We start from the raw sequence: 18,014 nt of genomic DNA, 5'->3' as shown, positions 1-18,014 counted from the left end.
CACTGACAGAAATGGATGTCCGAGTCCGATCGAAATCTGACGGTGCGCATCATGTCCTTATAAAACACGTTACACAGTAAATAACCATGTCGATAATGAAGCTGGAGCCCAGACATCTACCATCTTCCATATGTAAGAACTAAACGTTCCATGAAAGCAATTCGTGTGATTATTATGTGCGGGTTCCACATGAGGTCGCCATACTTGCATCAAGAGATAACACATAGGAAGTCAGAAAATTGTGCTAAAAATTAATGACCACTCGTCAGTATACTTAGGAGAGGCACGACAGGTAAAAAGCCAGAAGCAAATCTAGCGTGCAGGGTATTTTATCGTAACACATATGAGGAGTAGCGCTCGAAGTTGTATCACCGACGACGGGAGGCGCCATAGAGACAGCAGCATGCGATTGCGAAGACGACTGCGTTTGAGCTGTGCCTTTAGATTGCTGGGTGGCAGTGTTATTGGAAGGGCGTGAACTACCTGCAGTAGCGTTTGTCCGGAAATTGGCTTCCATCTCTCTCTTGTTGAAATATTCCTCTGTGAGGTGAGATATAGTTCAAAGGAGACGATGATACAAGGATGAATGGAACATTCGATGTCAATGCCTCTGAGCCCTGAGGGAGTAGGAGGGAGACTGAAAACAAATGCCGAAGGCCTTCAGGACATCAATCCTAGGTTGAGTGGGGGGACGGAGTAGCTCAATGACAGAAATATACATCTGAGTCCGACCGAAATTCGACGTCGCACATCATGTCCTTGTAAACATGTAACAAGTAAGCATGCCGATAATGAAGTTTAGAAACCAGATCTACCATGTGTAAGGACGAAACGTTCCGTGGAAGCAAATCGCGTGACTCCACCACCTACTATTTATATGAACGGACGAAACGTTTCGTAGAAGCAATCCTATGTGCGAGGCTCCACGTGAGATCCCGATAATTACATCAAACATGCGATAAATAACGGTATACCTCTATTGTATATGTTCGAGGAATAAGATAACATATGGGACGTGAGAGATCGTGGTAAAAGATTAATGATGGCCGTGGGTATACTCAGGGCAGGTGCAACAGATAGAGTGCCAGAACCGAGTCCAACACCCTATGCTTTTTATCTTTGCATGAGGATTAATGTTCGAAGTTGTACTAGCAACGACGGGAGGTGCGGTAGAGGTAGAGACGGCAAGATGGGGTTGCGAAGATGACTGGATTTGAGCTGCGCTGCTGGATTTCTGCGTGGAACCTTGAGGTACTCCAGTGGAGACTCCGTCAATTGTTTGACAGACAGGAGTCACAGGACGTTGTGTAGCTTCAGCCTAGAATATATGAGCTTGCTTTTTTTAGGTGCAATGAGAACAATTTCGTACAGAGAGCACCGACTCGTCGTGTTGGTCCAAAGGAAGGTCGTTGAGACCAGCATCTCTTACTATTGCAGAAATATCCCATGTATATGCGTTATGGTTATCGCAGCCAGTGGCTAGTAGCTTTCCATCTGCTGAAAAGGACACGCGGTTCACGAAATTCGCATGGTGGAAGGGTGAACTGATGGACTGGCCGTTGTTGAGATTCCACAATCGTGCTGTGTTATCGTATGACGCGCTTGCGAGGATGCGGCCATTTGGAGATATTGCAATGCCATAGACAGCGTTGCTGTGCCCATCGAGCACAGCGAGCTGCGTCCAGGTTGTTGTATTCCATGTCCTAATCGAGGAATCGACTGACCCGGAAATAAGCGTTTTTCCATCCGGGGTCCAAGCCAGGCAAAACACCCAATCTGTATGTCCGTTGAGAGTTGCGACAAGCGAGCTTGTCTTCGCATCCCAGATTTTCACTGGGTGTTCGGTATCAGAAACCGAGAAGGTGCCTCCTCCAGTCGCGAACATGCTCATGTCTGGTGAGTAGACAACTGCCTCTACGTGTTCGTGCCCAGTTTCAATTGGACCGAGGATCGTCTCTCCGTTCTCCACGTCCCACTGCCTTGCAGTCCCATCATAGGATCCGCTCACCATTCGCTGACCATCTCGACTCCAGCACACAGACCACACCGCCTTTGTATGTCCCATCCATTTCGCGATGACTTTACCTGTGTCGATATCCCACAACTTCACTGCGCCATCTACACTCCCGCCGCTAACCACTCTCATCCCATCCGGAGACAACGCTATCGTTCGCACTTCACTATCTCCATCCCGCCAGTCGTCTCCTATCTGTTTCCCACTCTTCAGGTTCCATACCCGCAGCGAGCCGTCGCTTGAACAAGTCAGCATCCGCTGTCCGTCTGGTAGATGTATGGCCCCAGTCACCCAACCCGTGTGTCCTTCGAATTTCTGGCTGGGCGTCATATTCGATGCCTCCTGTATTCCAATGATGGATGAAGACATGATCTTCAGGATCGACTACCGAGTGCATCGCTATTTCAGCTTTCATCCTACAAAGTCCAAAATCACCACTTACTATGATATGTTTGGACACCCAGACACGATGGGAGTTTGGGTCAGGTCAGCTGGTACATTCACATGTGACATCCCTGTGATTATTTCACAGCTAGTATTATAGGCTGTGCAGCTGAAGCGCCCAAACTCCATTTATGACCCTGACTCTTATTTAGGTTTTTCACTCAAACTCGGTTTCACCTTCACTAAGCGGTCCTGCGTGACGTCTTTCACTAATCTGCTTTGCACCTTTGCGACATCTGACCCCTCGTACGACGCTAGACGATTTCGCGGTCTCTGTTTACCGAGCTGATTGTAGTGTTCATATTTCACAACTGCTGTATCTGTGTCCTCGATGAGTGGGTTTACGTAACTTTCACAAAGCCTTCGTCACTAGTAAACCCTCGGTATTCTACATCACCGCCATCCTCCGTAATCGCTAGATGGACACGAGTTTCGAGTCACTCTTTGATCATTGCCACCGTCTCAGAGTCCATGTCAAGAATCCGAGTATGTCCTGAGGGCTGGCAGCTCTTCCGACCGGAAAAGTGGCAAGCTGACAGAAAAATGCTCCACAAATATTGACAAGATCTCTGGCTCGAGGATTGCCCATGGGTTTTCGCTATCCTTCGACACAATAACGAAATCTGGTCTATAAAAATAGCTTTGACACCCTCAATGCCCATAAGATGGATGGCAAGTAGAGATTTCACTCGGACGCACTGTAAGAGTCGGAGAGCACCTTCGCCAATCACATGAGGTGGCGATTCACGACGATCTTTAACTCTGCGGGATCGAACGGCGAGTGATGGGTATGGAACAACAAACAGGATTTGGAGACCGCTCCGTTGGTGATCTCTTGCAGGCTCGCGGTTATATAGACCAACATGGGCAGCTCGTAATCAGATTCATTCAGTATGGATGATGCAATGTAGGAAGAGTATATCCATTTCGGTTGCCTTCGCCTTTGAAGGGCTTCCGTTCGAACTGTTCTAACAAGTAAAGATATAAGTTAGCCATTCGAGTCAGCAGTATATGACACGGATAAGTAGAATGAAAATTTGTGTGAAAGAGCAGTTGGTGGCTTGGTGCGTGAGCGCCGTCATCAGGGAAAACCTCCTTCACGAAATCAAGGTAATTTCAGAGAATTCCTCTGAATTCCGCTGAAATAAAAGTAAACGAGATTATTCAACTCCAGTCGAAATTCCTTTGAATTCCTTTGAAATCCTTTGAATTTGCTGATTGATTATCTTGAATTATCTTGAATTCAAACAATGTGAAGACACACGAACATCAAATATATTAGAATTAAACGAGAATATCACAACCGAAAGACGGCAAAAAGATCAGCAGACTCGAAAAAGCACCAGTATGTACAAATGACTCGGAAGGTTGATTAATCTTCACCCATTGCATCAAGATCAAGGTAATCACAAGCGGCGTCCAATGAACCAGCGGGCTCTGAGCTTTCTACTGCACTAATGTTGAATTAGTTAGAGTACACGACGATAACAAATAGCGCGTGAGCAAGACATACCTGACTGCCTTGTAGAGACGCGCCATCAGTACATGGTACTTCTTTCGACTACCGTTAAAGATGCGTGTGAGAGTCGCTTGGTGAGCATTGTAAACACTGATGTGGAAGGAGGAATTGAATGATTTGACTTGTGCGCCTGAGGGTGGGTTCCCGCTGCTCCAATCCTTCAATATCGAGTAAATCTGCAGAGAACATTATGTAGTGAGCAAACAGAGTAAACATTATCAAGAGCGGCACCTACAAGCGTTGCAATCAAACACACCATAGCAACAGGTAGCTCGGGCTCGTTGTTTCCATCCAAGACCGAGACAAAATCGTCACAGGACTGGACACCAATTGAGTTCTCACCATCGAAAAAAGATAAACGGATGGAGTCAACCATAGACTCGTCACAAAACGGTTGGTCCCCAAGGACCTTACCCTGGGTGGTGGATAAGAATAAGATAAATGAAGAGATAGATAACGAAAAAATGAACAGACCTTGGCGTCGGTTGGGAAAATATACTTGTGACCCTTGATGAGGTCGTCTACCTCGTCACCGCAGCCTTTCTTGAGTCCAAAACGAGAGACCACAATTTGATGCGCGAGTTTCTTGAGATTAGTACGGAAGGAACTAAGCCGTCCCTCCGGCTTGTGAGGATGTCAGTGATGTCCAGTAACATACAAGAAGTGTACATACCACTCCAGCGAGAGCCACCGCATAATCAAAGTCATGCTTGATCCTCTTTGCTATCGCATATTCCTTATGCTTCCCGGCAGCATTATAAACTGCATCGAGAGCCATCTTGCGCTTCTGAGTGATGTTGGGAAATGCGTTGTCGAAGATAGAGGCTTTCTTGAGTTCAAAGACGGCAGTCTTCAACACCTGCTGAATCCGAGTATTCTGAGCCTTGAGGTTGATCGAGCTATCGGCTGAGTAGACTAGATCTGTGAATATAGGCCATGTAAAGGAGTGTTCAGACAACTCCTTATCGGCGGAGGCTGGCAGTGCCTCGTCTGTTAGCTGCCGCGACTCTGCGAATTTGGGCCTCTAGAAAACAGTATATTCATTAGTAAGACAGAGTGATGGGAGCGTAGTAGAGTAGAACACATCACCTCAATTTCTTGACGTGCTTCTGCTACTTTGCTCCTTTTCTTCTTCTTCTTCTTGCTTGGCTGTGGTTTCGAGTTGGTGAGTGATGAAGGCTCGCGGTAATCATAACTTGCCTTGGAACGTTGACTGTCACTGCGGTCACTGGCAGACTCCGTGTCTTTGTCAGCAAACTGCAACTCTGACTCAGACTCGTCAGAAACCCCGCTAGATGTCATCCGAACACTATTCGACAATGTTTTGCTGGTTTGCGATAGTGCGCTGGCAGATCTAGCTGCACGAGGAGGCATCATGTAGGGAATCTTAAATAAAAGGTGCGTCATTTTTTTCATCATTCTCAACTTTGGGTAGCTAAGTGACGACTCACCTCTTTAATCAGTTCCTTCTGGGAGGGTACTAAGTCCTCATCATCGTCTTCTGGAACCTCCGCATTATCGTCCGATTTGTCGGTGTCATGATCACTCTCTCCGTATTCACTGACAGAGTCGTTATCTTCGATTGACACTGCGACTGACTTTGGCAGCTTGCTGTTTTTCTTATCGCGGCCTTGACTTTGACCATGACCGTTGACTTGATCCGCTGTTGAGTATCTCTCATACTGATCTGTTAAGCAACTACTAACCATTGTCTAACTTTTCTGCAGGTGTCTTTCGCGCTAACTTGGCGGCTGGTACTGATTGTAGCGCAGTTACTGTGGGTGCGCGCTTACGAGTATTGGTCGTTGTCTCATTCTTTCGCGCTAACTTGGCGGCTGGTACTGATTGTAGCGCAGTTACTGTGGGTGCGCGCTTACGAGTATTGGTCGTTGTCTCATTCCAGACTGAAACAAGGTGTGTCAATGACTGCTTTCTCCAATTGCCTGTACTAACTTTTTCGCTCTAAGGCCTTTACTTTGGATGACCGCTGCAGTGGTTCTTGGTGATGACTGTGAGTCCATCGCATTTTTCTTGGCCTATGGATGTACTCACTCTCTTCTGTATTGCCGGTTTTTTTGCCAGTGGAATCTTGACTTGCCACCTGGGCCTTTCTTTGGGCGTTCCGCTTGTGGGCGGCTATATCTGACGGCGTTGAAGACAGATGGGGACTCGGAGGCATACTACTAGTAGTGTTTGCTTCAGCTGAAGTTGGGAAGGGAAAGGTTGAGACGGTTATGAAAACTTATTGGTGGCCACTCTCATTTTCAGGTCTGTTTTTTTACTGTGCTGTGCCAGCGCTAGGGTCGTTGGTTTTTTTTTCATCTAACGTGTGGTTACAGAAATGGCTAAAACAAGCAGAGCGTCTACTAGCAGAATTTCAAGCTGCAACCGTCAACTTGAATGGTGCTCCCTCTCCTCCCCTCTCAGGTTCAGCTCGCCGCATCATCAAAGAAGCTGAGGCACGTGTAGCCCATGCTGATGGACAGAGAGTCCAGGCAGAAGCATGTACTGCCAGGCAACAAATCCAACTCGGTTCACAGTGTGCCACCATCATTTTAGTACGTTTGTTTGTTGCCGTGCTGTCACCGTAATCTAACCTGTTCTGAAATATCAAGTAAATTCGTGTTGTGTGGCCGCGTCTTCGTACCCTTCCATGCTAAGGAAGGGAGCCTGTACCTTTTTGAAACAACCGCGTCTTCGTACCCTTCCATGCTAAGGAAGGGAGCCTATACCTTTTTGAAACAACCGCGTCTTTGGCCGCGTCTTCGTACCCTTCCATGCTAAGGAAGGGAGCCTGTACCTTTTTGAAACCTGTACTGCCAGGCAACAAATCAAACTCGGTTCACAGTGTGTGAATCTTCACACTGGATAGCACGCTGTAAGGTTTGCACCGTCTCTCTACTACCCATCACTACCTACCTACCTACCACCACTACCTACCGCCTGTTTTGTTGCCAACAAAATGATCACTTGCCCAGGTTGCACCAAAAACTTCGAGCACGCTGGATACTCCCATCACCTAGCCAAGACCACGAATCCATCATGCGCAGCCCTATTACAACATTCTGGTCTTTTTCCTCAGTCAGAGCCTGAGGTTGAGAATTCTGACGGTCTTGATGATGGAGATGACAATGTTGATCCTCGTCATCTAACGGAATTTACAGGAGACTATTTTGGCCACTACAACGAACAAGATCTGGAATGGCCAGATGATAATGACGAAGTTGCAGCGGCGGAGCCTCCTTTGGATTCTGATGGCGAGGAAGAGGATCACAATGCAGAGGTTGAGGTTGAGAATGGGTGGGAACGCCCTGCAGATCCTGTACCGCAGGATATCGACGTTGATGTTTTTGAGGAGTCAGATATGTTGCCACAATCACATGCAGCCGAACGACAAGAAGCGGAGAAAGCCCTTGGTCGCCAGCCCACTATTGAGAAATTTCCGCGGCGCCATGCAGGTGCTCCAATACTTAACTCTGGCACTACCGCTTTCGAGTCTTATAACAATGCTCTGCAAGGCGCAGACAATGTTTGGGCTCCCTTCGCATCTCGCATAGACTACGAGGTTGCAAAGTGGGCAAAACTTCGTGGATCGGGCTCAACTGCTTTTTCAGAGCTGCTTGCAGTCGAAGGGGTGAGTCTTCATTTTCTTGGGTCATGAATGGGCCAACTTTTTAACTACGTTTCTATAGCTTCATGATGCCTTAGGTCTTTCGTATCGAAACACCCGTGAACTCAATCAAATCATTGACCGACACTTACCATGCCGACGACCTCGTTTCAAACGTGAAGAAATCATTGTTGCAGACGAAGCATTTGACGTGTACTCGCGTGACGTCATGGAGTGCGTCAAAGCCCTTTATTCAGATCCGGATTTCTCGCAACACCTCAACTACACTCCCGAACGCCATTATGTCGATGCTGACAAAACAATCCGAATGTATCATGATATGCATACAGGAAAGTGGTGGTGGTCCACGCAGGCGAGTCTTTTGAAAAACGTTCTGATTCATATTGAACTTACCACAATATCATTTAGAAAGAACTCGAAGCAGAGAAACCTGGCGCAACAGTCATACCCATCATCCTTTCCTCCGACAAGACGCAGGTCACCATGTTTAGGAACAAATCTGCCTATCCTGTCTATATGACAATAGGCAACATTCCGAAGGAGATCCGTCGAAAGCCATCTCGACGGGCGTGGATTCTCCTGGCCTATCTACCAACCTCAAAACTCGAACATATCACAAACAAGGCTGCGAGGCGCCGAACGGCCACAAATTTATTTCATGCTTGTGTGCGTCACATTCTGGAGCCTCTGAGAGTCCCCGGCAAGGATGGTGTTGCTATGGCTAGTGGGGATGGAGTTGTGCGTCGAGGACATCCGATTGTCGCATGTTATTCCGCCGATTACCCGGAACAGTTGTTGACAACTGGGATAAAATCTGGAGAATGCCCAAAATGCGATGTCCCGCATGAGGAGTTGGGAAGTCCTGATGTTCCTGTCAAGCTGCGAGACCTCGAGGCAATTGTCGCTGCATTGTCGCTCGTTGATGAGGACTATGACTTGTGGAGACAAGCATGCCAGGAGCGCGGCATTAAGCCCATCTACAAACCATTCTGGCTGGATCTCCCGCATGCTAATATATTCCAATCCATCACGCCGGACGTGTTACATCAACTCTACCAGGGTATTGTAAAGCACCTCATCGAGTGGATCAAGGAGGCATATAGCGAAGCCGAAATTGATGCTCGTTGTCGTAGACTTCCCCCAAACCATAATATCCGATTGTTTCTCAAGGGTATCAGTAATCTCTCGCGTGTTAGTGGAACGGAGCACAATCAAATCTGTCGCTTCCTGCTCGGCATTGTCATTGGCATACGGTTGCCTGGAAATCTCAACAATGCTCGCCTTACTCGTGCTGTTCGTGCCATCCTTGATTTCCTGTACCTTGCGCAATACCCTTGTCATACGGACGAAACACTGGCACTTCTCGATGATGCCTTAACACGCTTTCACGACAATAAGGACATCTTCCTTGATCTTGGAATCCGCTCGAATTTCAACCTTCCGAAGCTTCACGGCTTCCGTCACTATGTACATATGATAAAAACGTATGGTACAACTGACAACTACAACACCGAGTACACAGAACGTTTACACATCGACCTCACGAAGGATGCCTATAGGGCTACCAACCATAAAGACGAGTACACTCAAATGACACTCTGGCTCGAAAGACGGGAGAAGATTCTATGGCACGACAACTTTGTCCAATGGCGTCTCGTTGGTGATATTGCCCCGCAAGAAATCATACCTCCAGACATGGATTATCGTCGCGCAATCAAGATGACTAAACACCCGACCATCAAGCGTGTCCAGTTGGACCGCATTGTGCGGGAGTATGGCGCCACATTTTTCACTGAAGCTTTGGCTCGTTACGTCGTCGGGAGAAATCAACCTGGTTTGTCTGCAGCACAACTCGAACGCGAGGCCGCTCACATCATTATTCCCTTTGATACTGTGGCTACGTTCCACAGGATCAAATTCAACTCAATCAATGCTCGGGGGATCCAGGACTCGAGTGTCACCGTGGATTCTGTCCATTGTCAACCATCACAAGAGGACAAGCGAGGGCATATGATCCCCGCGCGTTTTGACACAGTTTTGGTCAACGAAGGGGACGGCGGGACAACAGGCGTGGATGGTGCGTTTTGTATGGTGCATTGAACATGTTAGTCACTAATCTCACTCGATCACTGAAGGTTACCGTGTTGCGCAAGTCCGTGTCGTCTTTACGCTAACAAATCAAGCTTCAAATGTGTTATTCCGCGCTGGACCTGCACAACCACCCACCCACCTTGCCTATGTGGAATGGTTCACTCCATTCCAGCAACCGGAATCACACCATGGGTTGTACAAAGTTGCCCGCTTGATTCGTCATGGAGAACGTCTGGCAAGCATCATTGAGATATCAGATATCTGTAGGAGCATTCATCTTATACCTAATTTCGGCGTAGCGGCACCTCGTGAGTGGACGAGTAGCACTGTTCTGGAGTGCTGTTCCACCTTCTTTGTAAACCCCTTCAGTGACCGACATGCTTATTTAACACTTGTCTGAGCATTACAATGAAATTTGTTGAAATACCTTTGAATACAAATAATTTACCGAATTCTCAGTATTTTCATGCGAGTTTGTGAAATTACCTTGATTTTGTGAAGGAGGTTTTCCCTGATGCGTTACGATTGTCGAGAAAAGACAAATCTACAACATCAACCTAAGTAGAACTAGGTTGATGACATACAAGGCCTAGTCTTGAATGAGTGCAAGACATCACTTACCTTTCACGTATCATGTAAAACTGCTGTTTGACATTGCAATGTAATAGGCCAGGAAGCTTATTGCTTCATTCTTATCGTTCCTGATACAATTGTCCAACGGGAAGGTCGAGTTTATGAACTGTTCGCAGAGAACGCACGGCGTTGTTGTAAGTTTCAGACTGATTGTTGAATATGGCCAGTGACATCATACGACAGTCCATCTCGCGCGGGACATCACAGGCCACAACTAAGTACATCGTAGAGTCACAGTCATTGAAAGCCCCCCTCCAACCATGGCCAAGCTTGGCCGAAAGTTCCGAAGAGTCTGGAATTTAGATAGGAAGCAAAGCGCAAAGAAATTATTCTGTAAACAAAAGCTGTAGTCGGTGACCGACGGCGCTGTAACACCCCTTACGGACCACCTTTATCGTACAGCTGAAAAGTGATAAGTCATGTATCAGAAAAAGGTAGAAAGAAACAACAGTACCTTTCTTCTACCTTCTCTATTCAACGTCCTCACACCGCTCATCAGTCAAAGTAATTAGGTTCGTCAGGGTCGTCAGGATCGTCAGGACCTTTGAACTTAGGAGGGTTACTAATGTCGTCAGGCGTCCTAGCGTTCAAATAGTGAGTGAGGTCAAAGTCAAGCCCCTCGCGTCTAGCCAAAGCTGCCAAGCATATCAGTATCACTCTCACTAATTAGATTGACGCATGAATCTCACAAGTACGTTTCGTCCCTAAGTTTGGTGTGGGATATGCCGCAACAATAGCGACAAAGGACACAAGTGTCGTGAAAATGAATGAGAGCTGCATGATCGTAATCGAAGGGGGTGACCACTTGTCGATGTGTCAAATTCGCGAGGGTTTTTATACTTGCGCGGCCCTCGAATCGTCCGATGAAATAATGGGGCCACCGCAGTTTAATAATACCGACATACCGTAAGAACTTTAGTAAGTCAGGATATCTGAGGCCATAATCATCATCTAAAAAACCGACTCGGTGGAAATATAGTTTGAAACTCTTGTAAGACTCTCGCGAGAGTTGCCGTTTTGGTTAGCACGAAATCTACTAGATTTCGTTCGTAAATACCTGGTTTTGGTTATGTTTGAACCCTGAGCCAAGTTTCACACATTTAGATGTGGGATTTGAAGATTATCAATGCGATGTGAGATTATCAGTACAATAAATGCGTTATCCAGTATTACTAGTACAATCGAAAACTACTATCTGATAGAATCTACGAGGGTGCCTGCGATGGTCAATCACTAACACGTACCGCAAAAAGTTGTGAAACTGTACTCGCTCGTCCCCGGAAAGGTTGTTCATCGCACTGAGGATATATAGGAACTTGCGATTGGATCCCATTCCTCCAAAACTATCCACTTTCACCTGGACTTCGAACTGTTCGTTGAGGCTGCAGAACGTCGCTGCGCCGGCGAGTGCCCACATGAACTTCAGATTTTCGATTTGCTGTTCCTCAGTCTCGCCGAGGAACTCTTGGTGCAACCCCTGCCAAACAAAACGGATAACGTTGCACATGATGAACACATTCTGGAATTTAGCTTTGATTTCGACCTGTCCGTTCTGAAAAGATTGAGCTGCCCCCGACAACACACACGAACGAAAACTTACTTGATCGAAGCTATAAACGTGCATGAAAGCGAGACCATCTCCATCTTGTGTGATCTTTTCGATCAAGCGTTTGCGATAGGTGATAGCGGGTACGGCAATGTGCAGTGGAGGGAAAAGCCGATACGCATGGAACACGCCCTTGCGCGCGTATTCAGCAAATTTGCCGCGAGTTGACGACAACGCATTCGCAACATCCTTACGATGTTTATTTGAGATAAAATCCTCAAATGTTGCTAATAAAACAAGTCAGTATGATGTTAATGGACATATGATACTCACCATTGGGCGCAAAGCAGCGTGGTACCGAGTCCCAGATGACCTTGTTCAGCATGATTTTCTTGGTGGCTTTGTCAATCGCCATCGCCTGTTCTCCAAATAACTCGCGCGTGACCAAATGCGTTGCCGTTTTCATGGACTGGCCAATGATATCATCCGATAGTTTGATGCGCGTGGGTTGAGGTGTTGACGACGTTACAGATTGCGAAGTTGAATCTTCGACTGCCGATGGTAGAGATTGGGTGTTGCCCTGCGGGCGTATGGCAGGGTACGGAACCATCCGTGGCGTAGGTGGCATTGCACGTCGGGCTCGCCTCGTTGTTTCCCTTGGCGGGCCCATCGTCTAAGTGAGTGGTAAGCAGGAAACGAATTGAAGAAGAAAAAGAACTTACGTGCATCACATCGGTTGGCGGAATCTCACCTCGCTGGATCAGCGTCATCTCCGACGCGCTCATGCTGGTACCGGTACCTTGAAGGGGGGTACTTGAAGGGAAGTCGTGGTTGGAGCCTTGAGGTAAGGGTCCGTAAGAAGAGCCCTGGGAGGGGCCCTCCGAGGACGAAGCGCCGTAGTATTGGCCGTGAGGGAAGCGGCCGTCGAAGTCAGTGTTCTGCATACTCCAGCCATATGATGCTGCGAAATCGTCAGAGTCATCAGTGAACGAAAGTGTGATTGACTCACATGTGCTCCCACTTGATATGGGGGTAGGAACTCCTCCACTGGCCGCATGCGCATCGAAGTTGAACTGAGACATACGCGGCTGCTCAGTAGGAATGTGAAGTTGGCCACTTGCTGGTTCGCCGGATGGATTGAGGCCAGAACCGCGTGGCGGTTTGGGGACTTTAGCTTTAGTTTTTCGCTGAGGGCCACGCTCACTAGGCATTCAAGTTGGAGGGGATGTAAGAGCGCATGCGTACATTTAAGTTGCGAAACAATGTAACGGTACATAGGGGGAAAAGAAACACAAACTTTACACGATCTTTACAAACCGGGAACGCGTGACGAGCTGATAAGATGATTTGACAACAAAAAGCAAGGCCATTTACTAATGAAGCGTAAAAAGAAGGGGGGGGCGTGGTCCGATAAGACGACTTATGAACGGGAGAAAAAGATATATGAACGGCCGGAGCAGGCGAAGCGCTTTATTGAACGGTCGAAGCGTGTATATGAACGGTCGAAGCATGTTACGGACGGGCGAAGTAAGGCGATAACAATCTATGAACAGTGACATGAGTGTCACTGATATTGATCAGTGAGTGGCGTGAACAACTTGGCAGTCACATAACATTGATAGTCACATACCATCGATAGTCACAACTGCGCACGCTGCTGGCCCGGCCACCCGCTGCGACGATCCTCCTCTTCGCCGAAATCGATATCGGAGTCGGTATCGGTATCGGTACCGGCATCCGTGAAACCACCACGCAGCGCACATGTGATGTTGTCCCTGTTTTGTGAGGCGCCAACGAAACGAGGGAGGTAGGGAACTTCGCCGGTAGACGCTAATAATTCACGTTTGGCACGTGATCCCAGGCGTTTTGAGATTATCTCTGCTTGGGTGGTGATGGCGCGAAGCATCTCGCATTCATCGTTGTAGACAGCTTGAATGTAATTCGTGTCATCATCGATTTCTGTGCGTTCACGCTCAGAAAAAATGTTCCTAATCTTCTTCAGCTGTTCGTCCCTCAAATTGAGGCGGTTTTTGTTCTCCTCGTGGAGCGCCTGATTAAACACTGTCATGCGCTCCGAGTATTCGACCTGCCATAACGATGTCGCCACCTCATGGCGAGCAGCCTCGCGACTAGCGAGTACTGCCTTGAACGCTTTGTACAAGGTGTCAAAGCTCATCCGTGAGAGACCGCTGGATATTGCGTCCTCATGCTTTTGGACATAGATCATGTGAGAATTTGCGAATTTCTGGAACAAAGAAAAGAAAAACAAATACCTCTTGCAGTTGTTCAGATGTGAAGTCTGGTTCCCGTACTCGCCCTGTCACGCGGTTGGCAAACCGAAGTTCTAGTGGAGATGGCCTGGGGGGGTATGGAATATGCCTCTTGGTCGACCTCTCACGCAGGTAAGCTACTCGAGAAGGTGACTTTGGGGACTGTAAAATGTCAGGCTTATACAACAGACTCTCCTTTACATCAGGAAGGTACGGAATTTCTTCCACCGGGGAGAAGTGAATTATTGGAGAACCTGAGGGGTAGGGGGACAGCTTGGGAGAAAGTGAACAGTCAGAGCCAGATAAGAGCTCAGTAGCCATGGTATTGATATGGGGTGACTCAGGGTGGTCAACCTTCTTAAAGAACTCTGAGGAAGTTAGTTCTACGTGAGTTGCACTACTTGATGTAGTGCTGGTGAAAGCAGGGCTACTTGGACGAGCAGGAGATGAGACTGGTGATGAGGACACAGGCTCCATTACTTAGCCTGGCGTGATGACTGTGCGCTGTGAAACGTGAGGTCTTCGGACTTTGAAAGACTTGTTACTTCCTGTAAACACTCACCGGCTTAAGTCTAAGCCAAGTCTACGGTACAATGTAAGTACTTCCATTGTTCACTTTACGATACCATACATACCATTGACAGGCTATGTCCCAACTGCAAATTGGGGGAATATACATCCATCGAGGCGCTTATCTCACATCTCAATTCTCCATCTACTTGCTGGCCATCCGACGCATGACCACGAACATTACCCGTCCCTTCAGTATTCAATCAAAGTGGTCAGATACCCGTCACTGGTACTTGTCACCCGCAATCTGGATACGTCTATGGTGTCGGTAGAAATATGCTGGATAAACTGGAAGACGATCAATATGCGCATCGACGGAAGATAAATCATTATTACCCTTTCCATGATGAAGGCGAATGGGAATTAGGGAAGTTTTTGGTGGAAAACCTCACTCAAACTCAAATAACCAAGTTCTTAAAGTTGAAATGGGTAAATGACGGATATCGATCTAAGCTGTATTCCTCAATCTGATCCTACCTTCACAGTTTGACGCTCCGAATTGCGCAAGACCCTCTTTCACCACGAAAGACCACCTCCTGGATTGGATGGATTCACTACCTTCTTTTGCCCTGTGGAAAGTCTCCAAACTAGCATTTAAGGGCTATAAGACTGTCCGTCCTGTGGAGCTCGTTTGGCGTGATGCGCTAGAGGTCGTGAAGCAACTATTCAGTGACCCAACGTTTGCGAACCACATGACCTTCAACCCCTACGTCGCTAATGTCAAAAATCAACGTGAATACGGAGACTATATGAGTGCTGACATGGCATGGAAAATTCAGGTTTGTTCGCCCTCCCATTCATATACTCCTCGCTGAGTAACAGATTGATTTTTACTTCTAGGACCATCTCCCGTTGGGTGTGACTCAAGTCCCAATAATCTTGGGATCTGATAAAACACCCGTGACGCGACTTGCTGGAGGAATTGAGATGCATCCGGTCTTCGTCACAATCGGTAACATTGATTCTGAGGTTCGCTCCAAGGCAACATTGCAAGCTTGGCGCTGCGTAGCCTACATTCCCGTAATCAAGTTCCACGTTCACACAGATTACCAGTCTATTCTCCAGGCCAGACTGTGGCACAAATGTTTGGACCTTGTTTTCGCCAACCTCAAGGTCGCAGCAAAGGATGGCTGCTTCATGCCCGATCCTTCCCGCTATATTCGCCATGTGTTTACGCCACTCGTCGCTCATGTGTGCGACCTACCGGAGGCTACTATGATCGCCGCAGTCAGTAAAAACTCATCCCCACTAACTATGGCAACACAAGCGGATTTTGGGGATGGAATTCTCCACCCGCCCCGTACCGGGAAGTATACATTGCAGCTCATTGTGGAGATATCTCGACAGGTTGATCCCTGGGACCTCGACAAATTCCAGAAAGCGGCCAAAGCCGTTAATCTATCTGGAGTTCACATGCCATACTGGCGTGATTGGATGTTTGCGTGTCCATCCGTTTTCCTCGCTGGTGAGGTGCTGCACACCTGCCATAAGTTTTTCGCGGACCATCCGCTGAAATGGATCAAAGAAGCTCTAGGAGATTATGAGCTCGATACCCGCTTCATGGTCCAGCACAAGCGAGTTGGAACGCGCCACTTCGCAAAAGGCATCACACACATTAATCAAATGACAGGTCGCGAGCATAGAGACATTCAACGCACTATCGTTGCATCGATCGCAGGGGCCGTTCCACCCAGATTCGTTCGTACAATCTGTGCCCTTGTAGACTTCTTTTACCTCGCACAAAATCCGGTTCACTCCCCTGAATCACTTCAGTTGATGGTTCAAGCACTTTCGGATTTCCACGCTTGCAAGGACGCTATCATCCAGGCCGAGGCAAGGAAGGGGAAGAAGGGCGTCAAAGAAGATTTTTTCATTCCAAAACTCAAGCTTCTGCAGAGCTTCAATGGTACGATTCAGAAATTAGGCACTTTGATGCAGTTCTCCGCTGATGTGACGGAGCGGTTACTCATCACACACTGTAAGGACCTTTTCCCGCGGACGTCCCGGCAAATCAAAGACTTCACGGAGCAGTGCGTACAGATTCTTAACCGCCAAGAGTCTATGGAAATGTTTGGCCTGTACACGCTGTTAACTTCTCGCGGGGCATCACTAGTTAATGCAATATACGCCGAAGATGAAGATGTCACAATTGCCAATCCCGCACTCTCCTGGGTCTCCCGAGTTCTCCCTGACGAAGTTAAGTCAATACATGGTCCCCGACCAGTCCGCAATCACTTTCTCAAGGGTATTCTCTCTGGAGATGCCCTCACTGCTTTTCAACTCAATATCACGCCTGATTACAAATCGCTATCACCGTCTGACATACGCACGAAATATGCACTCTTGGGCTTTGAGCGTGCGCTCGCCGAATTCATATGTTGTTCCCCCCTTTCTAGTGGTGAAAATTCTTGCTGGGACCCCAAGTATGGGCGCTTCCAGGTATGGCACAAATTCCGATTGCAACTTCACTCGGCCTTCCAGCCGCGAGTCATCATGCCGAGTCGCGTGGTACAAGCGTACCCACCAAGCGATGATTTTCCCTTTGGAAATTGTGATACTGTTCTCGTGGAGACCACAGGCATTGATGGCAAAACCAGTATGTCTTTCATGTGCTTATGTTGTAGCCTACTGATATCATATACAGTGAGTTGCATCGCGCAGGTTCAACTCATCTTTCAACCGACAGTTCAACGAGGTTCCAACCTGGAACTACCATCGTGTCTCTCAGACCCACTTCTCTACGTCCAATTTTTCCACTTCATTTCCAGCCCTGATGATCGTCCTGAACTCGCGATGTGGACCGTGGAGCGCACATACACGCAGGAGGAAAACGGTAATCGCTGTAGGAAGGGGGCTGTCATACGAGTGACAGACGTGACACATGCGGTTGAGTTGATACCAGTTTATGGTGAGGCAGTGGCCAACAGTGTGTCCTCTGCGACTTCTTTGGAACGCTATGAGCGTTTTTTCCTGAATAATTTCGCAGACAAGGAAAGTTATCACACATTCAGTACCGAGTTTGTGTAGACAGTAGCTTAATCAGTACGCAGTGATTGTATCTATTACTATCAGCATCTATCATATCACAAATCACATCTTATCAACGGAAAACAACTGGCTTAAGTTTTATCAGCCAGATTTGGTGTGTTATATTGGTGTTCAGGCATCTCCACCAATCGCCTGAGTTCGCTACTGAAGTCGTAAGTGTTCGTAAGTGTTCGTAACGCGCGTAAGTTAAGCGTTCATTTCAGTCATTTTGCAGATGATGGCTCCTAGGCTAGCGGGTACAGCATGTC

At 47.6% G+C, this 18,014-nt stretch overlaps 6 protein-coding genes across 6 annotated transcripts; 2 read left to right on the top strand and 4 right to left on the bottom strand.

Annotated features, from left to right (window-relative positions):
• Positions 1-274: 274 nt before the first annotated feature.
• Positions 275-2,383, bottom strand: F5891DRAFT_1180088 (WD40-repeat-containing domain protein; the record flags this gene model as incomplete). The annotated part of the gene is made up of 3 exons (XM_041365873.1): positions 275-540; positions 1,150-1,318; positions 1,370-2,383. The coding sequence occupies 3 exons, from the start codon at positions 2,381-2,383 to the stop codon at positions 275-277; spliced, it is 1,449 nt and encodes a 482-aa protein (XP_041234141.1).
• A 1,328-nt stretch (positions 2,384-3,711) lies between these two features.
• On the bottom strand, positions 3,712-6,156 carry F5891DRAFT_1168688 (uncharacterized protein; the record flags this gene model as incomplete). The annotated part of the gene is made up of 9 exons (XM_041365462.1): positions 3,712-3,912; positions 3,972-4,153; positions 4,213-4,392; positions 4,452-4,601; positions 4,651-5,001; positions 5,067-5,363; positions 5,429-5,640; positions 5,684-5,881; positions 6,030-6,156. 9 exons carry the CDS (start codon positions 6,154-6,156, stop codon positions 3,831-3,833), a joined length of 1,779 nt encoding a protein of 592 aa, XP_041234140.1. The 3' UTR covers positions 3,712-3,830.
• A 771-nt stretch (positions 6,157-6,927) lies between these two features.
• On the top strand, positions 6,928-10,108 carry F5891DRAFT_1098120 (uncharacterized protein). Its single transcript, XM_041363538.1, has 4 exons — positions 6,928-7,611; positions 7,670-7,978; positions 8,164-9,694; positions 9,744-10,108. The coding sequence occupies exons 1-4, from the start codon at positions 6,940-6,942 to the stop codon at positions 10,097-10,099; spliced, it is 2,868 nt and encodes a 955-aa protein (XP_041234139.1). The 5' UTR covers positions 6,928-6,939; the 3' UTR covers positions 10,100-10,108.
• Positions 10,109-10,827: 719 nt separating this feature from the next.
• On the bottom strand, positions 10,828-13,089 carry F5891DRAFT_1180085 (uncharacterized protein; the record flags this gene model as incomplete). The annotated part of the gene is made up of 7 exons (XM_041365872.1): positions 10,828-10,967; positions 11,022-11,136; positions 11,600-11,884; positions 11,933-12,165; positions 12,212-12,551; positions 12,601-12,839; positions 12,888-13,089. 7 exons carry the CDS (start codon positions 13,087-13,089, stop codon positions 10,828-10,830), a joined length of 1,554 nt encoding a protein of 517 aa, XP_041234138.1.
• A 428-nt stretch (positions 13,090-13,517) lies between these two features.
• Positions 13,518-14,625, bottom strand: F5891DRAFT_1180084 (uncharacterized protein; the record flags this gene model as incomplete). The annotated part of the gene is made up of 2 exons (XM_041365871.1): positions 13,518-14,087; positions 14,152-14,625. The coding sequence occupies 2 exons, from the start codon at positions 14,623-14,625 to the stop codon at positions 13,518-13,520; spliced, it is 1,044 nt and encodes a 347-aa protein (XP_041234137.1).
• A 369-nt stretch (positions 14,626-14,994) lies between these two features.
• On the top strand, positions 14,995-17,745 carry F5891DRAFT_1124306 (uncharacterized protein; the record flags this gene model as incomplete). The annotated part of the gene is made up of 5 exons (XM_041363877.1): positions 14,995-15,147; positions 15,204-15,497; positions 15,559-15,909; positions 16,066-17,314; positions 17,363-17,745. The coding sequence occupies 5 exons, from the start codon at positions 14,995-14,997 to the stop codon at positions 17,743-17,745; spliced, it is 2,430 nt and encodes an 809-aa protein (XP_041234136.1).
• Positions 17,746-18,014: the final 269 nt, after the last annotated feature.

This window comes from Suillus fuscotomentosus (assembly GCF_016647785.1).
Source record: "Suillus fuscotomentosus strain FC203 chromosome Unknown F5891scaffold_1, whole genome shotgun sequence".
In the NCBI taxonomy this organism is placed as follows: Eukaryota; Fungi; Basidiomycota; class Agaricomycetes; order Boletales; family Suillaceae; genus Suillus; species Suillus fuscotomentosus.
Note: the sequence above shows the minus strand (reverse complement) of the source record. Positions and strands in the feature narration are given on the sequence as shown.

Bases quoted from the DNA above. Each gene is read 5' to 3' on its own strand.
- F5891DRAFT_1098120 (XM_041363538.1), top strand. From the start codon at position 6,940: ATGATCACTTGCCCAGGTTGCACCAAAAACTTCGAGCACGCTGGATAC. The intron at 7,612-7,669 runs GTGAGTCTTCAT...ACGTTTCTATAG, and splicing joins AGCTGCTTGCAGTCGAAGGG to CTTCATGATGCCTTAGGTCT. The intron at 9,695-9,743 runs GTATGGTGCATT...CGATCACTGAAG, and splicing joins AGGCGTGGATGGTGCGTTTT to GTTACCGTGTTGCGCAAGTC.